Consider the following 25,338-nt stretch of genomic DNA (forward strand, 5'->3'; position numbering starts at 1 on the left):
CTCCTCTTGCGCAGGTCCCTTTGACTACATTTCACATATCAATTTATCACTAAAACATTACCTTAGTTATATTTACACCTTCTAATTTATTATAATAGGCTTTAAAGATCTACAATCCCAGATGAGGGTCCAATTTATTACAACATATTAACACTGTTTTCTTAAGAAAATTGGGCACTGCTGTATTTACATGAGGTGTTTACTACAATATACAATACGATGTTTGTAAATTACAGCTTAGAAAATGAATATGAATAAGAAGGTTTTCACTGTAACAGCAATTTTAATAATTATGGTCATAAGATGTAGTATACTTACACCCGTATTTAACAGGTAATATAGAGTATTTGACTTTGCGGTAGTTTTTACTGTTGGTCGTGTTTCAGAATGGTAAAATATAGACTACAGTATAAGCATATCAGAAATGTCCCTTTCCACTGACACACAAGCCACTAACCTCCAGCAGCAACAAAATCACTTAATCCCTGACCACCTGCAGAAGCACATTCAATATGTCAGCAGTCAGGGGCTGTCAGTCGGGTGACTTAGAGAGGGCTTCTCGAAATGTCTGTTGCCATGGAAGCGCAGGGTCCTCTTGGGCAGAGAGAGGTCAAATGAACATCTGGGTAATGTCAGACGTAAAAGGAGATCAATTCCACAAGTCTAGAGGGGCCTGCTTCAAAACATCTAGTAGCAGCTGGCTGTGTAATCTCCGTTAGACCAATGACTCTATTTTAAGGATGGCTCTGGCAGAACACAACAGCTTGGGAATTCACCAAATCAGCCTAATGAAAATGACCCTATTCGCAATATGTGCCTATAAGTCATAAACAGCCTCTTTGTTTAGCACTGCGTGTTGGGGATTCTTCTCCTGCCTTTTGCAAAGACAAAATCTAAGTGCTACAGTATATTTTAAGCGATTAGGTAATAAAGCAATATTTACAAAGGGCCATCTAAAAAGCAAATCAAGAGACAAACACGTGCCCCAGGTATCTTCATCAATTATGACTAAACCTTCACATTAGGAAAGAGTCTCTCTCAGAACTTGATGAGTCAGGCTGGCTGAACCTGAATCTGAACACTTTAGTATATTTCGGAACCTGCAGTGGGCCAGTGTCTATATGAACAGGCGACACACAACTAATACCGAAGAACATCCTTCTTTTCTCATGCCCTAAAACGCTGTGAACATCCTTATCATTAGAAGGGGTGCTGAGGTATTCGGTAAACAGACACCCGTCTGTCATTGGGAGAAATTAGCCTTATTGGCTGATTGGGAGCGTTACTGGGAGAAATAAACCCGCTATCGTTTCTCCTTAAGAGTTGCCTGTTCTGTCCCAGCTCTCTGAATGGCCCAGTGTCATCCATGAGCCAGCAGTGCTGTCTTGACGACCACGAGAGGGCCAGAGGTGGCAGTCTCAGGCAGAGCCCGGAGCTGTCGAGTGAGAGAGAGAGAGAGAGAGAGAGACGACCCCAGAGAGGGCTGACCCCAGGGGGGGACGCCAGGCCAGCTGTCTCCTCAAAGAGCACTTTTCATCTCGAGTTTTCTGAGCGACCTTTCAGCATCGAGACAGGTGCATTATTTTTCCTCGCTCCGAAGCCTGTTGTCCTCAAGGGCAGACAAGGAGAATGAATGGCTTCAGCTAGTGCCTGCGTCTCTCTGTAATACACAAAATGAATCTGTAACAGCAGATCTCAGTAGATTGGAAGGCCTTGGGGAATATACTTCTTCAGTTGCAGTGTGGTTGGACAGCTTGTTCTACACACACAAACCTAAATGTAACATGCAGAACACAAGGCCGTTCTGTCCACAGAGATATATAAGGAGCAAACTAACCACATTGCAGAAAACCATTTTGTTCCAAGACCCAAGTCCTTGGATCATTAAGCAACAAGCAATAGAACTACATAAACGGGCTATCTCATTTCTAATTTTTTATATGTTCTGACGTTCCTATGAAATATTATATACTGATGCTCTTTTACTTCAAGAACATTAAGCACGAATCGGCAGCTGTACAGCACCTTGTAAAAGTATACATACCCCTCCAATGGTCCCATCTTGTTGAATTACAAATGATCTATACACATTTTTTTCAACGTTTAGATTTTTAATCAGAACTTGAAGGCTCAAACTGAGCACTTTTATGGCTTTAAGTTAAATGCCGTCAAAAACTGCAAAAATATGTTGCCTGCACAAGTACTCACGCCCTTCCAGTGAATAGTGCAGTGTAGTGAAATTACAGCAGAAAAGCAGGGAATATCAATGTTTCTTCTTCTGTATTAGAGACAGTGAAGTCTGTGCTGGTGAAAGATTACCTCAGTCCTGATCTGAATCTCTGGACCACTTTAAGACTAAACACCGAAAATATGTCCGCACCGGGTTTGGTAGTGAAAAGCAGAGAGGAAATCTTTTAAGTTAAAAATGATAACTTCGAGGTTTGGGCTGAAAACACCGAGCAATAGAAGCACGGGGGCAGAAAGGCTGGAGCCAAGCAGATCAAAGTGTTATCCGAGCCTCAGACTCAACCTCTTCAAAGCGACGCTTGTGTTTCTAACATCGAGCCCAGACGCCCTCTCGCTCCTAAATCTTTCTCTCGCTAGACAGCCGCAGCTGCTTCGCCAGCACATCTGCTCGCAGGGGGGGGGCATGAAAAGGAGGAAGGGGGAACGTCTTGCCTCCGTCACACTGCTTCTACTAACGCTGCCTCAGCAGAGGAGGATGGCGTGCTGCCTGCGGGAGAGAACCCGTAATAGAAAGAGTCCGGGCTCTCCCCGCGTCTCCGCGCAGAATGAAAAGCCGCCTCCGACGGGACGGCATGAGAGTCCGCCTGTCGGACCTTCTCTGTCGTCAGAGCGTCGTTCCTGAAGGACAGAGGGACGGGCATCCGACTCTCCGTCTCTACTCTACAGTTTCGTGAAGAGTTGACCGAGCGGAAGGCGCTGGGATAAGGAACATTGAATGCCCTTTAATTAAACTTGCGCGCCTGTGTGCGTGGCGCTAGCGGGCCGCCAGGGGGCACTCTTCCCTCTGCGCCAGGATTTCCGAATCCGAGCTGAAGTACCGCGACCAAGGACACTGTACTGTGGAAGCTGCTGCTCTTTGGATGAGATATTTTTACCAAATTCCGGACAGCCTGGTCATTAAGGATTCCACGGCACTGTTCGTAAGCGTGTGGATGTAAACTGCAGTGTCCTGGCTAAACTTCACGTTGAACTTGCAAACATAGTCTCTGTGAAGTTTCCCTTTAATTCAGCAGGTGAAGTAATTTCTCACATCTTCATCTGATATGTTACGCAGAGGATCTGCTGGCAGCCAGTAGATGAAATGGGTCCCCTCTTCTAAGTAGAAGTCTTTGGGATTCTTTGGAATTAAAAGCACTGTACAAATCAGCAGAGGTTTTAATTCCAAATTAAATCAATGTTTTTCCTAAAAGGAAGGCAACACTTTGAAATCATGAAGGTTGAGAATATTTGTGCCCGGCCGGTCTTTTACATTTTGGGGGGTTTTCTGATACAGGCTGATCATATTCTCTATTATCAAAAGGAGTTCATGAAGTTGGTGCGACAGAAATGACAATGGTTCGCAAATATGGTATCAAGTTAGCTCACAACGTAAATTCAAGAGTAGAAAGTGGGATATTTCTCAATTAGACCAATTGCCATTACTAGTTCACTAGTTAGCCATTTCCCCAGCTTAATAAGCCTGTCTGGCTCATTAGATGAAAAGACCACCTGTACAGTTAAAATGGGACTTGTGTTTCACCCACAGGCTTCAGTCTTAACTGCTCTGTTCCAGGGCTTCAGAGCACTTGCTGGCCTGGTACTATATAAAGGACTTGTACGAGCTTGAGTTTAGATAGATAGATAAAGACTTTATTGATCCCGAAGTGAAATTGATGTGTTACAGCTTTTGCGATCTGGAGTAAGATTGCAGAAGAGCAGTAGTTCACAATAAGATGCCTAAATTTCACTCCCATGAAGTGCCAAAAATATCTTTATTTCCCCCACTGAGAAGGACCTGTGGCAGATAAGAGTGATCAGTTACGGATAATCAAATCCAATAACACCAAAAAAAAACTACAGTACCCCAGGGCCACTATTTGACACCCCTGGGGAGCTAGTGGACAGCTGGGTTCATGAGGTCATGCTTGTCCTATCGGGGTAGCCATATGGCCCAAGGGGAGTTATTCTTCAAACAGGAGCATCCCACTTTGCCATCGTGACTCTAAAACCAGAACACTGAACAACCTCACACCCCACTCTCAAGACTCATCTGTCAAACGTACCGCAGTTAAAAAGCAAGGGACTTCAATCTCTCACTACTACCCCCCCCCCACTCAAACCGAATCTGCCTCCCATCTCATCTTTACCCGAACATTCGAGGCGGGATGCTTGTCACCTAAACTTATTAGGGGTTTTGAGAAGCTTCTAAAAAAAAACAGGAATGAGTATAAGGTAAATTGCAGGGTTTGAGTTCTGCATTGCCCATCACCGCAAAAAAAAAAGTCACAAAACAGCAGAGATCTACATCCACCTGAATCGTTTCACAGGAGGGCAGTACAAGCCATTGTTCAACAATTTTTCCATTTTAGACAAAGCCCAGGAGACGTTTCACGCCTTCCAAAATGAAAGTGACAGGTTTAGTATTCTTTGGCTAAGATACCACAGAGAGGTTTTGCTATTCAGACGCTTTAGCTAGAGATCACACCCTCTCTACCGGTCTGAGTTTTTTTTGCAGACAAGCTCTTGCAATTTAAAGTTGCAATTGAGGTTTAGATCATGGCAAACAAGGAAGATGTTGCTTTCATTAAGCACCTCACGTTTTACTCATCCTAATAGAGCAATAGATAAAGCTTTTCACTCCTTAACTGGAGCTGGCAAAGGAACAGCGTCTTCTAAAGCTATTGGATGTGTGGAATTCAATTCCTTAAAACCTAAATTAAAATTTCCCGTCAGAAAACGGCTCCAATGTGGATTGCATTCCAGCGCAAAATTGAGGCGCATAAAATTGAAGATGCTTAAATCAGTTGTGAAGACTGGTTTCCCCCGTCATCCGAAGTAGACACGCCTCGACTCCGTTCAGCGATATCGATCATTAAGGACTTGAGCCTCTGCGAATTTAAAATTGCACCGCACGTCTAGTCTTAGATCTACAGGCGTGGCCAGACTTGCCAGTCTAGCGCAGAGAAATGCGGGCTATAGGAGTAATGCCAGCGGATTTTTTTTTTAATTAACCCTCCTCGCTCCAAACCCACCGATGCATTTTGGTCTTGATAAAATGCAGGCGGGGGGGGAAAAAAAAAAAAAAGACGGTAACTTTTATTCACTTTTATTAAGTCAATTTCAACATTTGTACAAATTTCTGGGGTTTTCCCACGCGAGAACAATTGGTCACGCAGGACCACTTCCCGTCCGGCAGGCGCCGTCCGCCGAACATTGTCCTCGAGCGCTGCCCGTGGGTCTTCGTGCGGGAGTCCGCGGAACAAAGGACACGATGCTGCTCCCGCCGCTGCCTACGAGTTCTCACCCTGTTTCTCCTGTGCAATTGCTGAGACGCGCAAAAATGGGGGAAAAAAAAAAAAAAAAAGAGAGTGTCCGTCACTTCACACGGTAAAGGCTCTTTCTCCCGAGCTTGTAGACTAGACGGAGGGGCGTGCCTCTAACATCTCTAGTGCGGTCTATCAAGAGAAATAACTAGCACATATTTATTGTGCACGTACATTAACACATAAATCAGCAGTTTTAGAGAGTAAAAGGCTCCTTCAAGATAGGCAGCACTCCCCAACAAATGTAAGCAACCAGCAGTGTACGCCGGTGAATAAGAATGCATTAACAATTACCGGCATTACCCCAGAGTGAATCTGCCCACACTACTACTACTACTACTACTACCCCGCTTCAAACCGTCCAGAAAAAGCGTTAGCTACTCACTCTCTTTTGTGGGAAGCGTGTTCTTCTCGTGAGTCTCCGTCTTCTTCAGCTTGCTCTTATCAAACTGGGAGATCTCTTCTAGACTGGGCTTGTCTGCCATCTTCTGTCCAATTGACCTAATTGGAAGGGAGGAGGGGAAGAGAACCAAAATCAGCACTTCCAGACCTTCACGGTTGATTGAGCGTCCGACGAAACACCAGCACCGCCAGATCAGATTCGATGGGATACCGAGACCGACCGCTTTCAGCTCCACTATCCCCGAGGAGGCTGCAGGGGGGGGGGGGGGGAATGAACACTAGAGACCGGTAGAATTGTGCAGCCCGAAGCAATTCAAGTTCAGAAGTCTTAATCCAATATCGTGGCGACCATGCACAAATTCATCCGATTGCACCATATATATATACACACATACATACACACAAATGAAAGTTACAATTAGTATGAGTATCTAAACACGTTTTACAAAGGAATATATAAATCCTGGAACAAAGAATAATGTAACGGGAAAAAAAAATCAATTTACTCAGCAGCGGCGTAGCCGTCCCCCGAAGTAAATGAGTTGCAGTCTTGGAACAATAGGGTTCCGCCTTCGTCTGCCTCCCCTTTATACACAGCCGCGGTGCTGTGACGTCAGGCCTTTTACCGAATCGGACGCATTTTTTTTTTTTGCCCGACACTGAATGGATCATTCCCAGACCAGCGAGAAGGGGAGCAATTCAGCACTGCGGTAACGTGGGAAAGGAAAAGACTCAGCTCCCAATTCAAGACCATTTTACCGCACGTTGTACTTGTACAACTGCAACTAGATGTCATTAAAGGCGGCGCGTAATTAAGATACGGGGGCTCGCAAGTACAAAATGTGAAAAGAGCCGAGATTATGTGTGTTACATGTGCGCAGTGTACAGTATATAAATGGTTCTAAGTATAGTTACCAGGGACAGTCATTCATTGATTCAGAACATGTGTACAGCTGTAATTCGTACAAATGGAATGAAAATGAGATGCACGCAGAGAGAGTCCTCTATTGTCACAAGTCTTTGGAAGAAACAGCCGAATTTCTGAAGGCGCCACACCTGAGGGCGAAAGTGTAAACGTGTCCGCGTTTTCAAGGAGTGTTAGTTCACATCGCCTACCACACTGGCGTCTTTCTGTGTCTCTGTGGAATCTGTTTCTACATGTAGACGTGTGGAAGGTAAGACGTGACTGGCAGGGGAAGTCCAGAGGCTGCCTGGTCACAGAAGGACTTCACGGCAAACCGCACAGCACAGTTTGCTAATCCTAATCCCTCTTCAGGAACGAATATGGATCAGGATGTTATTTTTTCTTTGTGTTAAGCTCATGGCAAACGTCAGGCTAGGCACAAACGGCACAGCAATCACAGTAGGCCTTATGGGAAATCACTCTGACAAATGTGCACTGTACGTCTGCAGTTATTTAGTTTTACCAGGTTTATGGCAGGCATTTCTTATTCTGCTTCGCTGGGCTGTATATACAGTAACTGGAAGCAGTTTAATCCAGGGGTTCCCAGATCCCTGTCCTGAGGACTCACTGGCCCGTTGGGTTTACAGAGTTGTCAGTTTTAACAGGCATTCTCACATCTGTCTATTCTATACATTACGGAAAATATCAAACATAGTAGAGTAGAGACTAAAGGAGTTTACTGCCATATGCACATGTACACTGGATGTACAAGTTATTCACATTACATTGAGCACTGGTTCTGCACAATCACTGTCCACTGAATTTAATTCTAGTTTATCTCTTAAATCCCCAGTTAATTGATACGTTCGTTGATCTGCTCACGTGGTAACGTTTTTATTTATCTCGATTCTTCAGTCAGTCTTCAGTGTTTCCTACTCTTTCCAACAACTAAATCGGGGTTCAGGTTCATGTTCTTGAAGCTTTGTGGTGTCTCAAACAAAACAAGAATAAAGAAAGGATTTCAGTCCTAAAAGGTGGTAAGGAACGATCCCTTCTCTTTCACGATGTAATCGGATTACAACACAATCTAATGCACCATGAAAATCGAAGGCTACGACAGGCAAAACACCAGTCTCTGGCTTTCATCCTATGGCTTTAATGGTTAATTGAACCAATTAATTGCATTCGTTCAATCATCAGCGCACTGCAGGTCTTACACAAGTGCTAATTAACAGGTGCCTCTGAGGCAGGCGAGAACTCTGAACTCGCTGGAGACCTGGAGTCGCCGTCCCCTGGATGAAAACACGTCCGCATGTACGTTCTCCAGACTCCACACACTGGCACCCCAGACAGCGCTGCTGCTTTTCTCTCCGAACTGCCCCCTGCCTGGCTCCTGCCCCCTAGCGCCGGGGCAGAATGCAGTTTACAAAGTCACCAGCACGTGACAGAAAAGTCGAGGGTGTTTGCGCCACAAATTTGTGCCCCGTTTCACTTTGCCTGTTCCCCATTCTCACAAGTGTGTTGCAGATGGGACCACCAGCTCTCCATTTAATAACAACAACAACAATAATAATAATGTTATAGTTGTCGTAGAACAGTTCGGCTTCTAAACCTGTGGCCTTTGTGCTGCTTTGCAACATAGGAGATTATTGTTCTGCAGTTCATTTTTACACCTACAATGCTTATTCAGAGTTAAACCAGTTCAAAATGGTGAGAGTGTATTCTGAACGTCTTGTCACAAAGCTGGAAGTTCAGCTGGGTACAATTACAATTACAATTCCTTTAACAATTACAAATTACAATTCATTCAAGTATAAAAATATGTCTTGGAGATCAGATGTTTGGTTAAAATACAAATGAAAATCTTAATTTTGGGGTTTGGGACAGCATGAATGGGGGGTATACACACAGGAAGAGCAACTTTTGCAAACCTTCAGGATAGTTGGAAGTATTTGTTCCATTTTGCATAAGTTTTTACAGAGAGTGTATTTGTGTGTTACATATATACATGTACACTCATTTTTGCATGATTTATCAAGCTTGCAAAGTTGTATATGGAGAGGTCTATTGTAATTAGGTGACCATCTTTCCAATACATGGTTAACCATAGACTATAATAAAGAATACATTAATTTAATGCAAGAAATTGTATATGGCTAATATAGTGATCTTATAAAGTACTGTGATTACTATGTGTATGTGGAATCAACATTGTCAGGTTTAGTAAGGCAATTCTGTGGGCGGAAGGTGCCTACTGTTGATAGAAGATAGCTTTTAAAATGGGAATCATTTTAAATTCACATATAAACTGGGAAGACTGGGTGTGCAAAACTGCAGACAGGAATCTGGCCTCCAGCCTGCACGATGTCGCCGCCTGTCCGATCGGTTCCTGGTGACGTCATCAACAAAGCGCCGCTGTGTAGTAGCAGTAGGCGGGGGAGGAGGAGGGTGTGCGTGTCAGGTACAGAAAGACGAGGGTGGTAAGGCAACAGAGGATTTATCAGCGAGAGGTAATTTCTCTTTTTTTTTTCTCTGTTTCGTGGTTTCTCTGGTCGGTCGTACGAGGAGCCACGGGCAGACAGGATCCTACGGTTTTATCACCCTCCAATCGGCTTGTTTAAACTGAGTGAGGCTTGCAGCTGTTCTGGTGCACGGCGTATCTCTGCTGTCTTGTGTGTGGGGGCACAGGCCTTACTTAGCCTGTCACACTCCTTCAGCGTGACCTCTTGGGCTGTACCGTGCACAGCAGCCACCAGTTTCACCCCGGGTCTTATCTGCAGTTAACCAGGCGTGAAGGTCTGATGGTAGCGACGGCGGGCTGACAGACCGAGAGTCCTCGGCTAGGGAGGGTCCTGTGTGCTCCAGACCCGTTCGGTAGGATTTTACAAACAGCCCTGGTGCTCTGTAAGATCCTGTCCGTACAGCACTGGCTGTAGATCTCTGTAGATCGTGTTGTTGGCTAAACCCATATAAACGTCCGTCTAATATCTGATTTAAAAGGAAACTGGGATGTAATTATTTGATTGTAATAAAAAAAAACAACGCGAGATATAGATTACTCAGTGCCATTTATTATCCTCCTCTTTGTTTGCTTCATGGACTCCGAAGTGTCTCTAATTAAATAAAAAAGTTGTATTTTATTGGACTACCTTAGATCGACCTGTAGCTATTCCGTTCTTTAAAGTGCCACTTTGCTTCTTGAAGTCTGTGCTGCCAAGAATCTAGTCGATTTAATTGAACGTTTTTTTTAAATACCGATCAGCAGTTCTGTATACGAGAGTGAATGTTAAAGAAAATCCCCATTGAAATCACAGGAGATATTGCACGTATAGATGCGCGGTACATTAAAATGGTTATATATTAGATTGGATTGCGTCACAGGTGACGGGAATTCAGCACTGTTCGGTTTATCGATGTAGATACACTAACCATGAGGAAAGAGTTAATTCAGAAAGCAAGGTCATAAGTCCATTTTCTTGTTCCCTGTTCTTCACGTGGACTCTAATTTTAGTTCTGCAAAACAGCGTGTGGAAGAGGCAGCTGAGTGTTACATGCACACTGCTTTTAGCAGGCCGGTTAGTACACACGCCAGTTTTTCTTAAAACGAGTTCGATTTTTTTTTTTTAATTTTAAGATGTAGATCTGCTCAACGGACTACCCAGCTGGCGCGCACCTACTGCATGTGTGGCTGAGGTTAAGGTGTAGGCGCCGTGAAGAGAGGGGGTCCCACAGTTTCGAGCCCACACCCTTTGGAGAGAAGCTGTGTCAACAGGGCGGTGCTGCTGGACAAGACCGTGCAGCGCTGTGAAACCAGAGAGACACCAGCCTGCCTCTTCTCTCGGAGTCCTCGGGAAATGGTGCCCTGTGCACCTTGACTGCACGAACGAGGGAGTCCTTCCGAGCTGGAGTTTTAATTCACAGACCCCAGACTACTGCTGCTGCTCCTCCTCCAGAATTAGCAGATGAACACCAACGCAAGTTGGTATTTTGTTTCACTTCGCTGCTCCGCTGGAGGGTGTGTCACAGTCCAGGGTCAGGGAAAATGCAAACTTGAGATAAGAACCAGTTTTGTTATTCCGTTTTGCACTGCGTCCCTGATCCCTGTGTGCTACGGAGGGCAGTTGTAGGTTAGAGGTTTTTCAAATTGCTCAGCGATGTTGGGGACGGAAAGGGGGCGGAGACGGTCTAGAAACAGGCAGCGAGTTTTTTTTTCCACCCTGTCTGTAAGGCTGTTGAACTTGCAGAAGGCCTATGTACAGTGTAACGTTCTTGCTAACCACCTGATTTTTAGCGATCTGCGTTGAGGGAAGAGCCTCTCAGGGGCTGTTTTGGGCGCAAATGTGAGATGTCGAGCACTAAAAAGAATAATCCCATTTGTGGGCATTACAGTATTTTCAAGCGCGATTTAAAAATCGATGCCTTTTTTTGCATCAAATTTTGTATGTTACACATGCACAACCTCTCATATGGGGATGTTAGTGTCTGCTCCTTTTTGTGCTTGGCGGTGTCATGCTGATTTAATGCTTGTGGTAAGGTTTCATACTGCACATAATTGAAGGTCACCATTTTTTCCCAGTGTATGGAGACTAGACAACTAAATACACTGCGTTTGCAAGGAAAACCAGCACAATATGACGCTAGACAGCATTAGTGAATCTTGAGTGGGTCTCTTAACCCTTTATAGTGTTGCCTTTCGCTCTACAGAAGTCTGCAACACCTTCACGTTGTACAGATGAAATTGTGTTCTGTGCGACTGAAGTATATTGCTGACAAAGAATCTGTAAATACTGTGGAAGTGGAATTACGGGACAGCTTTTTCTGGGATTAAACAATACAGAAGAGTAAATCTCAGAAAGACCTATTAAAGGTTACATGTTGTCAAAAAGGCACAGACATTTTTTTTGTATACAGTTGTTGATTAACATTCTTGAATGGCAAGTCTATGACTTTTACTGGGTCATATCATGACCCAAAGTCATTGTGTCCTAATCATTTTTATATTCCCATATAAATATAATTAAAACAAAATTAAATAAAAAACTACAAAAAAAAACTAGAGAGTAAGATGCAGAATAAGAGGAAATCCAAGTTTTTTTTGTATTTGCTCTTATTCTGTATATAAGAGGAAGATGTAGAATGAGATGTGGGAACTTTTCTGAATGTAAAGGCAGATTGTGACTGAAAAAAATATCTAGATGTTACTTCTCACTGAACTTCGTGGAGCATAGATTCACAATCACCTGTCAATGTAGTATACTCATGTCTCAAATTAACGGTGGTTTTGTCTGCACTGTCACCTTAAAACACTTTTTTAATATCTTAGAATTTTGTGATGCTTTGGAATTAAAAGTGCTGTACAAATGCAAACTTATTTGAACTTTCTTTTCAGATGTTGGATGCCATCAAGTATGACTTAAAACAGAGACAAAGATCCTGTTTTCCTACGAGTGTTTTAGCGTTAGCGTAGAATATTCCAAAAGAAACTGAGAAAATGTTTCAAAGAGGAAATGCAGATTTACTGTTACTTTGAGCCCTGATTTACTAGCAACATTCTAGAAGACCAGTTTTTGGAGCAAACCTGTGAAGTCACTCCCACAGCTGCTTTTCAGATTTCAACTTTCTTTAGATGTTCATGGAGCTAGCCTGGGGTGACCCTCAGGATTCCCACTATGAACCTCTACCACACCCGCTCCACGATGATTCGGATCTCGTCCTCGCTGTTTTTCACTGCTTTGAACCCCAGAAACGTGGTCGCTGAGACTGAAGTTTTCCCAGTGGTCACAAGGTCAACAGAAGGTGTGATAGTCTCTGAGATGGAGAATACATGATACTGCGTAGAGAAGGGCCAAGGACTACATGCTCTAACCTAGTGGTTGGAAACTCGTCATTTGAAAGTAGAACTGCTATGCAGAGACTAGGAGCAAGTGTAAGGGAATGAGTATACAGTACATGTGAATCGCTTACTTTTTAATTATATTTATATTATTTTGGTTTGTATTTATGGACGTGGTGACTGGAGGCCTTACTTCAGTGTCCTCTAAGTAGTTTTCACTTTCATTTCCTCTGTGAAAGAGCACTGAAGAACATTCTTGTTTCCAGGGATCTTCAGCAATAAGGTTTCCATTTCTGTCCAAGTGGTCTGTTGCTTTTGTTGACAGACGGAATATTTCAGTGATTTTAGGTGACCAGAACTACAGTAGGTGTTTGAATGTCATTGATGTGTTTTTCAGTCCGTAATGACTGTTAGTTAAGAAGTAAAACAACGTGGATTTATATATCAAACCTTTCGATTTGAAGAGTCACAACCCCTGCAAAAATCGCACAACCGTTTGTGTTCCATTTTGTAATCTTTAAAGCTATTGAGAAGCATTTTTAATTTTGAATATTCAAACACAAACACTCGTTTTGCTTTTCAGAAAAAAAAGTCCAAATTTTATCACATTGCATGCAATCAAATGGACTTTGAACAAAAATCCCCTTTGTGAAGTTTTTTTTTTTCTGTGGTTATCAGGATAGGTCTAGGGAAAAGATCAAGTGTAGGAGAACTTGAAAAATGTAAGTCTGTATTTATTCGGTTGCTTTTTGTAAGTAGTAGAATAAAAACTTTACTTTTATTTCTGAGAATCAATTCGGTAAGGATGCTGGTTGTACTTTGAGTTTATTCCACTGAGACTCGGTATAATGTAAAAACTACATCAGGGCAGTTTTCCACAAAATAAATATGAATTGTACCTCATCATTTTAAAGGCACTACCCAGACCTAGGTCACATGTTGAAAAAAGTTTTTCGTGATTTCAAAACAAACAGTCTAACCTGACTCCTTAAACGGTGCCATGAATCATAACAGGTTTTAGAGCTGGCAATAAATGCTATCTGTTTTCTGGTTTGCATTTTTTTTCATCAAGTGTGTTGTGGACAGGGAGAAGCGAAGCCTCTACAATTTCTGCAGATCCTTTTCCTCTGTTTGATTGGCCTTGTTTTTTGGTTGGTCTCCAGTGAAGTGAACTGAACGCTATAGAGCTTTTTTTTTTTTAGTTCGCGATGGGGTGTCCTAAATCCTGGAAGACTGGGTGCTGCAGGCTTTATAGATATCTTTAATCCACGCCAGCTCTGCAATGTGGAATACCCTGTTCAGTTTCCATGTGGATCACTGAGCCACAGTAGGAAGATTTATTTTTAATTTTCTTTCCTGTGTTCAGGCAGGTTCCCCTGACACCCGTCGAACATCATCAGTAGATGTTGCTGCACACGTGAAGACAGGTGTGAACGCCATTTCACTCCTCCCTTGCCTTGATGTCACTCTGTGATATTTAGGACCAAAAACTGTAATTCCGTAGGATTTTGTAAGTGATCACCCAATTAAACCTGGGAAGAGATCAACATTTAACAAATGGTAGACTGAGGTGAAACAAAAACCAGGGAAGCCTACTAGTCTGATCCCATTAATGATCCTCAGAACCTCAGCAAAGCAACACATTGCGAGATACACTGAAACCCCTTCTGGGTTTGCAGACCAGAGTGAATGAATCTGTACAATTTAACTGTAAAGAAACTTTAAAGTAGGTGTTTGTAAATTTCTTTTGAACAAGATTCAAGAAGGAACGCATTAATGATAGAAGTGAAGTTAATATATTAGCTCTGAAAAAGTAATATTATTGCATTACTAAAGAAATGACATTGGGCAGTTTGTAATGTTGCTGGTCTTTTTTTGCAGGACCATGGCCTCAGCCAGCTGGGCTTTCCAGGAGATGCCCCAGTGGTAAGTGTCACTTTCCCGTCCTTTGTCGGATTTCCTCCCTTGCTTGAATAGAAGCTCAGCTCTTCGCCACTCTGGCTCACAGTGGTCAGTGGACTTGCCTGCAGCCCAAACAGAGTGACCCCCATGGAAACACAGTTTCCTGTGTGGGAGGCAGGCAGCTCCCAGTGCTGAGCGAAAGCACTTGGCTTAAGTGCCTCAGAGGTCACAGGTACAAAAACGTGATGGGGGGGGTTTATCTGGATTTTATAATGAATGAGTCTCAAACAATTGTTTTTATGTGCACTTGTTTCAAGGTTTCAGGAATGAATATCATCTTTCAGGCCTTAGGAATGTTTAAAGAGCAAAATACAGCCATACTCTAAGATTCCCTTTGTTGGCTTTAGAAAAATAGCTTTGGTTTCTGGAATCTGCTTTTTGCATTACTCCTCTTTGATAGTGGACAGGGTTCCTGAGCTGGTGTCACAAGCCTGTGGGTTCAAGGCCTTACTGTAGACAGCACTTTCTGTCCTTGAGCATTGTTACCCTGTAGTTGAGTACTTCTTGAGGAGTTTACCCTGATTACTCCAGTCCTTCTTGCTTTGCTCATGGGGATGAATCAGCAGTGGACTATAGCCACACTCTTGACTCTCGACCCATTAGGGATCCCTGGTGTCCGTACAATCGATTCTTTAAGTTCACACTGTGCAGTTGGGCTGACAATAGAAATCAACCGATGGGTCCTCACAGACTGTTTCTGTGAGGAACCACTGGAATTGATTCTCCTGACAGAACTGAGGAAGGCAGAAGATAATGGAGCTATATTTCCGAACATCTCATAACTGGCAGACTGTCAGTACCTGGATGGGAGACCTCCTGGGAAAAACTAAGGTTGCTGCTGGAAGAGGTGTTAGTGGGCCCAGTAGGGAGCGCTCACCCTGCGGTCTGTGTGGGTCCTAATGCCCCAGTATAGTGATGAGGACACTTTACTACAAAAACAATGGCGCCGTCCTTCGGATGGGACATAAAACCGAGGTCACTACTTTCCGCGGTCATTGAAAATCCCTGGGTGTTTCTCGAAAAGAGTAGGGGTGTTACCCCGTTGTCCTGACTAGTTTTCCCTCTGGACTTTACCAATCATGGCCTCCTAATAATCCCCATGTGCGAATTGGCTTCATCACTCGGTTCTCCTCCCCACCGATAGCTAATGTGTGGGGAGCGTACTGGTGCGCTCTGGCTGACGTGGCATCATCCAGGTGGGACCGCACACTGGTGGAGGGGACTCCCCATTACCTGTAAAGCACTTTGAGTGGAGTGTCCAGAAAAGCATTATAAGTGTGTAAAGATGATAACAATTATGTAAGCTTTTTTTAGATGAGACGTTTGCCTTGGCATGCTGACCCTTCCCCAATGTCACAGTAAAAATGTTTTGTAAACTGCTCAATGCCATACTAGCAAACTGCACTTGTAATTGTAAGACAACCCCTGAGTGTGTGGAGAATCTGAGCGAGTTAAGATGGCCGCTGTAAAGCTGTCATAGATTGGGTTAATAAATAACTTCCAGTGTTTACCCTGTACTCCCAGTGAAAATATTACAAGTATGCAGTGTGGCACTTGTTTGATAGTTTTTAAAAAAAATGCCTCATCCCTCTTAAAAAACATTGAAGACCACTGAACTACAGTATCCCATTCAGAGGAACCTTATGTTATTATTTTGGCTAATATTACAGAAACTAAAATAACTTGAACCTCCAGAATTGGTTGAATCCCTGTCGGGCTCCAACTCCAGTTGGCTCTTGTCTCATCATACTTTTGTGTTACAGTGCCTGGCTTTTACAGTTTAGGATTCCCTTCAACAGGAAAGCAGAAGTGAGCAAAACATTCTTTTCTTCTTTCTAAAACATGACTTATTTTCCACGTTCTTCCCCTTTATTTTTTTTCTACCATCTTCTCATTTTGTGAAGAGTGCCGAAATGCTTATGTACAAAAAAAACTATTAAAACATGGAGAGCAGTTGAGGATCAGTCTGGAGAGATAACATGAAAGGTTTCGCTTTTGAGGTTTGTCCTGTCTTTCATTGCTCTGAAGCTCCTAGGCTATATATGCTTTTTATGCGAACATGGAACGTAAGTCCTCTGATGTCTGCCTTTGCAGTAGCGTATCAGGCTATTAAATAAACTTGCCTCTAAACCAGCCGTGGGACTTGACATTTGTACTTTGTCAGTAACTTCAGGAGTAGCATAGGATACTGAGACATGTTTAGCTGCAAGTGGTTTGATATCCAAAAGTACAGGAAAAATGTTGTGCAGGCATCAGTAGCATGGGCTTAATGTGTTAAAATCCGAATAATTGACATTCAAGCTTTTGAAATTATCAAAAGTCAAAGGTAACCAAATGCTGTAGTCCATGAAGGTTGTCACTCAAATTTAAATTCTCATCTTTGCTGTGAAGAAAGATTCGCTTGTGATGTGCACGTGACCCGCTGGGGAACGTTTGAGCAAAGCTGTAAGCCAATTGGAGTCCCAGTCTATGGAACATCTCGGTGTATGATATGATCTCTTTCACAAAGAAATCTGCACAAAGCTTGTGTATAACTGCTTATTTTAGATATTTATTTCTATATAAGAAAGTAATTTATGTTTGGAATTTGTATATATGCCTGATATGTGGGCTTTTACAAGTGCATGATAAATTATTCATTGAAAACTCCTTCAGGACTTCATACTATATTTATGTGGGCTCAAATATACTGTAAGACATGTAAATGAGATGGCAGATTAGTATTTTCAGAAGCCAGATTTCTTTTATTTCAACCTGTGTTCCAGAAAATGGCTTCCTCTGCAATGTTCAAGTTATTACAGTCCTGATGCTAACAACTTCTGAGTGTTTTAAGCTTGTATTAGAAAAAAAACAAAGAAGAACCCATTCCCTTTGTTTAGCCCCCGAGGTCCAACAGCTAATGCATTCGGTGAGAAGATAAACTCCAGGACATGTCATCCTCATAAAAGTATCCGATAAGATGTGAATCCATTTTTGTCATCATTATAGAAAAGACATTATTGCAAACAGGAGAACAGGAAGACCATATCTTAAGTAATTTTGTGAATGTTTCTACTGAATTCCAAGATGTAAGGGTGTTATTATGGGGCCGAAGTGCAATTTCCAGTATTGAAATGGAGGGTATGTTGATTAAGCTTTAAGCTCTGTGCAGAAAAAACAGTCTTCCTTCAAATGGATTTCAAGATACTGTAATGTCAGGATTAAACCAGAACCGTGAATGTAGAACAAAGGAGTAAATTTCATCTTGTATTTGGCAGAAATAGATCCCCTTCCCTTCACACACAGACCCTTTGTGTCATAAGATGGATTATTTGGCATGTAGTTGCTTCCATTTACATATGCATTTAGAGATTCTAGAATGCGTAGTACTTACATTCTGTCAAAGAAGAAGCACATTCATTTTTATAATGGACATACAGGCTTGAAGAAAATTGGTCGATTTAGTCCATCTGTAATAATTTCTGCATCCGTGGTTTCCTTGGCCACACTAAAAATTGAGGTAGTTTATAGAATCAGTAAAAACAAATCTGATACGATTTTATGTTTTTAAAGGCCCAGTTGAGTCTTTTTTTTTAAATAGAAAAATAACTGGCGCATACCTGAAACTCATGGATTTATTTCAGCAACAGTGATACTCTGATTAGCGTTTCTATTATGTAACGGAGAGAGCAGGTAAGATATCCAGCAGAGGAAGGGTCCCCTTGGCTGTATTAACTGTGTAACTGCAGGTAAGAATTCCATAACCATGCCAAACAGTTCTGCCTGCAGTTGGGAACAGCCTGGTTTTTAGGACTGATGCGTCTTAGATGGAAACTGCACCACAAGATGACCGTTTGGGGAGAAATTCGTTTTCTCTTCAAACTCCTCATGGGTAATTTCAGGACCAGTGTTAAAAACTGTAGAACAGCCGAATTTGGCCCAGCGTAGTTGACGGCTTCATTTACGGCTGTGGTTCTCGTCCTCCCCCCCCCCCCCCCCCCCCGCAGCTGACGGAGGATGAAGGCCAGGGGCTGACTGTGCCGTGGGATTCGCCACCATGGATTCGGAAGCCCAGCAGAAGCAGCGGAAGGAGCTGGTGTTGCCAGCCTCCCCGGCTCAGCGCCTGGCTGGCGTGACGCCGGGCAAGCACTACCTGTGCGGCTCCTGCGCGGCGGTCACGAACATCGCCGTCACCTTCCCCATCCAGAAGGTCCTGTTCCGCCAGCAGCTGTACGGCCTGAGGACGCGCGACGCGGTCCGGCAGCTGCAGAAGGACGGCCTGCGCAACCTCTACAGGGGCATCCTGCCGCCGCTCGTGCAGAAGACCTCCACCCTGGCGCTGATGTTCGGCTTGTACGAGGACTTCTCCAGCCTGCTGCTCCGGCACACCAGCGCCCCCGAGCTGCTGACCCGCAGCCTGGCGGCCGTGCTGGCGGGGACGACGGAGGCCATTTTCACCCCCTTCGAGAGGGTCCAGACGCTCCTGCAAGACCACAAGCACCACCACCGTTTCAACAACACGTTCCACGCTTTCCGCACGCTGCGCAGGGAGCACGGTTTCCGGGAGTACTACCGAGGCCTGGGCCCCATCCTGCTGCGCAACGGTCCCAGCAACGCCCTCTTCTTCGGCCTGCGGGGTCCCATCAAACAGTGCCTCCCCGAGGCCAACACCCGCGCCTCCCACCTGGTCAACGACTTCATCTGCGGCGGCCTCCTGGGGGCCATGCTGGGCTTCCTCTTCTACCCGCTCAACGTGGTGAAGGCGCGCATGCAGTCGCAGGTCGGCGGGGACTTCCCCTCCTTCAGGACGGTGCTCGTCACCATCTGGCGCGAGCGCGACGGCAAGGTGACGCACCTGTTTCGAGGGGCACACCTCAATTACCACCGCTCCCTTCTCTCCTGGGGCATCATCAACGCCACATACGAGCTCCTGCTGAAGCTGCTGTGAGGGAGGGGGGCAGCGGCAAACTCTGTCAGAGAGGGTGATGCCAAGAAGGGACAAACAGGACCAGACGAGCATGATCTGGTGCAAAGGAGCACTGGTCTTCTTGCAAAAACAGGTTGGGGGATGTTTCTAAAAGTGACGAACTCATGTAAGAGCTGTTTTTGGTGCTCCTAGTTCCTCAGCTGGGCTGCTTTTCAAAAGGTTTTTCAGCTTCTGTCATTCATTACCCATCCTATAGAGTTCTTTCAGTAAAGCTTTTCTGCTGAGTGGTTTCTCTTTAGCAGAAAATATTCAGCAGAAGGGCTTGTTTTGTTAAGTTTTTGAGGTGCACCCTCCCACCACATCTTATAAGGGATCCCTGCCTCACATACAGGTTTGTGTGCACCAGCATTGCGTTTCAGCTAGAATGGTACTCGTGCCCAGTGAATTTCCACAGCTCACCTCGCCTTTCTCAGGAGAGGATCATCCTTTGACTCTTTTGCAGCCCATAACATGAAAGCAAAACTTTCAAATGGGAGCTGACCAACTTTATCCTTATCAGGGCATCAGTAATGGCACTAGACTCTGTCAATAGTCAATATAAAGAGGGAAAAAGCGTTTTAAAACGGTGATCTGAAATGTTGGGAATAAGAGAAGGAATACAGTGCTGCTGCTCAGGGAGGTGCAGACATAGCACAGTGCTGGCAACATTTTCAAAGACATTCAGAGCTTCTTGTTTTTGTCTTTTTGAACTCGTAATAAAAACCCATACGTTTTTCAACACTCTTCCATATTTGTTGTCATAACCTCCAATGTTGATGGTTCCTTTTAGGAAACTGGGTGACAAATTTTACATTGCAGGACACTCTGCAAATGACTTGGGGGTGTCAGCAGCTTTAATTCAGACCAGTCAAGTAACATTACGATGGGTCTCGTTTGTGAACATAGCAAACGTTCTCCTTGCAGACTATAATCCTACAGGGATGAACTGTTCTTTTCATGCGTCGCATGGCATGTCATATTGTGCTGGGGGGAAAATGGTAAATTTCGGATTCAGTAGTCGAGAACTGAGATGTAAGAACACACAGCATACATTATAAGCACTTGAGTTTCCCAGCCCTGCTGCAGAGGGTAATCTGATAGAGAATCAGATTCTTAATGCTCTTCTCTGCAATCCTTTTAAATATTAAACAGTAAACAGATTCTCTCTGCACTGACGAGACCATCCTCAGTATATCTGTGATAGTTGTCAAAGGTGAAATATCACCTGCTTATGTATTCAGATGTAAGGAATCCACACTACACAGCTGTATAGCACAGCTGTACTGATCAGCAGGCTTCAGATACATTTTTTTTGCAGTATAAAATACACCAGTGCTCAGTTGGAATAGTATTACTATACTTCTTTTTTTTAACGGTAAAGCCTATAAAAAATGGTTTGCTCCCTTACACTATGTCTGCCTTTTAATACAGATTAACTGATAGCCAAGACTCCTTGGTTATACTTTGACATAAGGAGGTAGGAATTCCATAACCACACCAAAATGTTCTGGCTGCAGTTCTGGAAAGTTTTAGGAATGATCTATGTTAGATAGAAACTCAGTGTGACCATGATTATAGCAGTAAGGTATCTCTTGGAACTCATCATGTGGTTGATTTCAGATATTAAAGTTATTTTTTTTTTAATCAGAGAAATTAAATGATTAAGATTAGTTGCCCGTGGAGTAGGATAAGTTGTTTTTTCCAGACGGGAAGGAAAAAAAAGACATTGCCTGTACCTAAAATGTGGATTTTGTTTTTAGAGCCTGTGATGTCAGTGACGGGTACACATGTCCTGAATAATGAGAATGTTACTTATCATCTCAACCCAAATGTTAAGACTGTCTGACCAGGAGGAAGTCTGCAAGGCATCTCGACAGCACTTAGTTTGTTTTGTCTTGAGAAATGACTAACCTGTGGGAGGTCAGCAAAAGTACAAAATCGGGGACCACATGTCTTGTGTGATAAATACCTGGGTGTTTTTTGAATTATTTTTTACATTGATTCAAAAATAATTCTGTAGATATTTTTTGTATGTATAATATTATATTTCTTTCTTTAGACCTGTACCTTTAGGCTGACCTTTTTCGTCAATAGAGGAATTTGTTTTAAGAAAACCCCACAGTTTGATTTAAAGTCCGACATGCTTTGTTATTCTTCAGTTCCCTTACTATTTTTTGTTCTGCTGCGTCCTTTTGCAAGGGCGGCTAGGAACTACCGCTCGTGGGTTTTGGCTGAGCAATTTAGATTGGAAATTTCCCAAACGGTGTCGCGAGGTGATGGTGGAGATTACTCCCGACTACTGACCACACAGTTAGTAGCTGGGAGTCAGAAACCAGAACCTCCCAACCGGCCACGGTACTAGCAGGCTTGCTTGCGGTGCTATTGGCGAGGGAAACCTGTCTCCTGCGATTGGCGATTAATGTTTTTCCCCCTCGGGTTTTGTTAAACATTAAATAATACAAGTAAAGGAGAAAAAATATCCAAAAAAGAAAAGGGAACAAAAAAAAACAGCACAGTTTGTTGCAATATATAATTGCAAGTCTGAACACAAGATTACATACACTGTTTTTACTTAATTATTTTATACAAAGTTAAGATTATGAAGATTTTGCCAGCTGTGCCAAATACATTTTTAAATTTGAAGGTGTATTTTTTAGAAATCTTTGTGTTGGCACATCAGAAAATATTGTGATCATAATTTAACGTTTCGTTGTAACGTTCACAGCATATAAAATAAGGCTCAGTGCGCTGAGCGAGTTACAGAATGAACATAGCCCTCCTCTCTGAAATCTATATAGTGCAAGACTGCAACGCAACACTGAGGCGTCTGCCAAAAAATAAGAGCTATAGAGAGCACAGAGAAAGAGAACTTTATTCATGATTGGGAGGGGGTGAATAGTTTTACAAGTTACTGTATATGTGACGGTAGTATTCCCACCTTGTAACCTGAGCTGGTTGGATCTCGGAAGCTAAGCAAGGTTGTGCCTGGATGGTACTGGGTTATGCGACCTCCCGGGAGAACCAGATAGCAGACTTCTCAAAGCAACGCCCCAGTATGATGATTGGCAATACTCTGATGTGCAATGTGCTGTCTTGATTGTATGGTCATGAAAGATTCTGAGGCAGTGTAGAGGCATTAATCCATGATGCCTTGATTAAAGTCTGCTCTGGTCTTGGAAAATTGGGCCATCCAAAGTTTCCCTTTTATTTTTCATGAGGTGAAGCAGTTTCTCTCACCTCTCTAATCTAGTCTGTTTTATAGTAGCAGTGCCTGTGCACATTGGCTGCCATGTTGCACTTCAGTGGTGGTTAAATGGGTCTCCTTCAAAATGTGAAGCTCTTTGGCTTAAGAATTGCTATTTAGATGCAACCAAATATGTGAGCTATTTAAGCCTTAAAGTTCTAGAACAATACTTGTCTGAACCATATCCCAGGCCCAGGAGCTTGAAGTCAGACTACAAGTATTACACATTGGAATATACACTCACTGTCTATAAACAACTGGGGCATATCCACAAAGAACACAGTGTTAACATAATTAACAATAACTGTCACCCCAACATAAAATCAGGTTCAGCGGGCTTAAGATAACCTAACTACTTTCACTGTGGTGGAAGACTGGATAATGACTGTCAAGATTAATATTGATTAAACTGGTATTAAAAGTTTTTTTTTTTTAAGGTGACATGCAACCAAAATTGCCATAAACCTGGTTTACTGAATAAAGCACAAATAAAAGCTAACTTTTAGGAATCTTTTAGGATTGTGATTTAAAAAAAAAACCTTAAGCTACTTTATATGAACCTAATCTACTATCAAATGGAAACGTAAGACTGGGTTTGATGTGCACTGGGTTGGTTTTACCAGGAAGACCAGGAAAAACCAGGTTGTTCCTGTAAATGATGGTGGTCCAGTAGGTGGCGTTCTATCCCGTGAGCTAGAATTCCCAGCAGAGGGTGGAGTTTAGTGGTCGGCGACTGTGTGGTTTTTAACTGAGCTGCGCTGCTGTGTTGTGGGCCTCCTGACACAGACTGTGCTGTGCCTCGTCCAGGTATTAACTGCACTTCACTGGCAGGAGACGTGGGTCCACATCTGGACGTTCTGTTTCAGGATCCAAAGCAGGATATAAAATGCGAGGAATCATCACTGAGGCACACACTTCAGGATCCTGTGTCTTTGCATGAAGGAACACACACAGCGAAGAAAATGATTGCCAACAAAAAAAAGTCATCCTTTTGACAGGGCTATGGTGGCAGTGAGTGGAAGGCAGCTTGGAAAATCTATTGCCAGTCAGTACATGAAGCCTTTCTTTGAAACAATGATGACTAAGCCCCTCTAGATTATATAAATGAACCTGAAGTGGCTCCGAGTGGCTCTGAGCGGAGATAGGCTTTTAACGGTCTTGTGCACTGTTAAGTGTACATATTGCAAATGCAAATATTTAACCTGGCCCTCTGCCACTGCTAGCATTCTGCTTGCTTCTAGTCCTGGAGTACTGAGCTTGAGGTTGCACAACTGTATAGCAGCATTGATGGAGCAGCCTCAGCTTAAATCTGGCTGTTCTGTCGTTTACAGCGATTTATACCGCGCAGCGAGAGTATTTCATGTGTATGTGTATGACTGACACATTTTTTTCCAAGCAGTGTAATCCTTTTTTTGTGCTTTCTTCATAACATCTCAGGCCTGGAGAGTTTTCTGCATTGTGTGCAATGGCTGACCAGCAGTGAAAGGCTGTGATGAGCTCAGTGAGTTATCTTCAAATGTATCACACACCGTCTTGAGTCCTGTTCATATAAATTGCTGGGATGTGCTTTCCCCCTTCTAACTTTTTGCAGATCTACCATCCATGATGCAATGATTAATAGGGGAGGCCTACTCTCTCAGTGTCTGGGCGGTAAGCACTGTTGCCTCACAGTCTTTGGGTATTGATTTTGGATTCTGACAGGGGTACCTTCTGCGTGGATGTTGCATGTTCTCACAGTGTAGTTCCCAGCTTGTGACCTGTGCTTCCAGGATAGGCTCTGGGATGTCGACCCTCCCCAGGAATAAGCATCTTTCTGCTGATGGATGAATGCCTCATTCTTAAACAGTCCTTGCATTCTGTGCTTTCTATATATATGCACTGTATGACTTACAAATGTAAAGGCAATGTTCTGCCTTTTCCATGTACCCTCTGCAAAAAAGGTTGAATGTACATACTCTAATCATATGTGGACATAATGTGCAACAAACCTGCAGTGATTTGTGAACAAGCTGAGCGTGTGTTTTTTTTAAATATTGATTCTGGTCATAATCATTATTTTTTTCTAAATGTAATTACTTAATATATGCTGTATATCGTCTCGATATTTTTCGTTTTCATTTTTGGAAAAAAAAAACCCTTTTGGGGAAAAAAAAACCTCAGAAAGCTGTCGTGGTTCATTTTCCCCGCCTGAACATGTGGACTTGTGGGGGACTTCCCGAAAGCCTTTCCACTTGAAGAAATCACCCCCCTAGGGCCTGAATTGCCAGTCCTGGTCCCCTTTGGATTTTCATTGCAGCTTGGCTCCTACCTTACATGAATCCCTAACTGAACTAACAAGTTGCTTCTGTAGAATCTGTGAAAGTCTCCCCCCCCACCCCCCACTCAGTGGTCGGTGAATTTTAGTTACTTAGGAAAAGCAATAGGTCAAAGTTCAATTGAAACCTAGAATCTGGTGAACTGTGGGCTGAAATATTTCATTGAATTCTCAGATAGAACAAA

At 43.3% G+C, this 25,338-nt stretch overlaps 2 protein-coding genes across 6 annotated transcripts; one reads left to right on the forward strand and one right to left on the reverse strand.

Moving 5' to 3' along the window:
- Positions 1–5,318: 5,318 nt before the first annotated feature.
- Positions 5,319–6,509, reverse strand: LOC148840614 (thymosin beta-b-like). Its single transcript, XM_088922754.1, has 3 exons — positions 6,458–6,509; positions 5,935–6,050; positions 5,319–5,551 (listed from the first exon to the last, which is right to left on the reverse strand). Exons 2-3 carry the CDS (start codon positions 6,032–6,034, stop codon positions 5,517–5,519), a joined length of 135 nt encoding a protein of 44 aa, XP_088778880.1. The 5' UTR covers positions 6,035–6,050; positions 6,458–6,509; the 3' UTR covers positions 5,319–5,516.
- Positions 6,510–9,287: 2,778 nt separating this feature from the next.
- slc25a51a (solute carrier family 25 member 51a) lies at positions 9,288–24,841 on the forward strand. 5 transcript variants are annotated; one of them, XM_088938673.1, is made up of 5 exons: positions 9,290–9,365; positions 14,055–14,115; positions 14,570–14,614; positions 16,414–16,459; positions 18,637–24,841. In XM_088938673.1, the coding sequence occupies exon 5, from the start codon at positions 18,687–18,689 to the stop codon at positions 19,575–19,577; it is 891 nt and encodes a 296-aa protein (XP_088794799.1). In that variant the 5' UTR covers positions 9,290–9,365; positions 14,055–14,115; positions 14,570–14,614; positions 16,414–16,459; positions 18,637–18,686; the 3' UTR covers positions 19,578–24,841. The 5 variants fall into 5 exon arrangements, with proteins under 5 accessions (XP_088794468.1, XP_088794799.1, XP_088794554.1 ...); XM_088938428.1 differs by lacking the exon at positions 16,414–16,459 and adding an exon at positions 10,490–10,833 and having other exon boundaries at positions 9,300–9,365; XM_088938342.1 differs by lacking the exon at positions 16,414–16,459 and having other exon boundaries at positions 9,288–9,365.
- Positions 24,842–25,338: the final 497 nt, after the last annotated feature.

This window comes from Atractosteus spatula, chromosome 1 (genome assembly GCF_055471065.1).
Source record: "Atractosteus spatula isolate fAtrSpa1 chromosome 1, fAtrSpa1.hap1, whole genome shotgun sequence".
In the NCBI taxonomy this organism is placed as follows: domain Eukaryota; kingdom Metazoa; phylum Chordata; class Actinopteri; order Semionotiformes; family Lepisosteidae; genus Atractosteus; species Atractosteus spatula.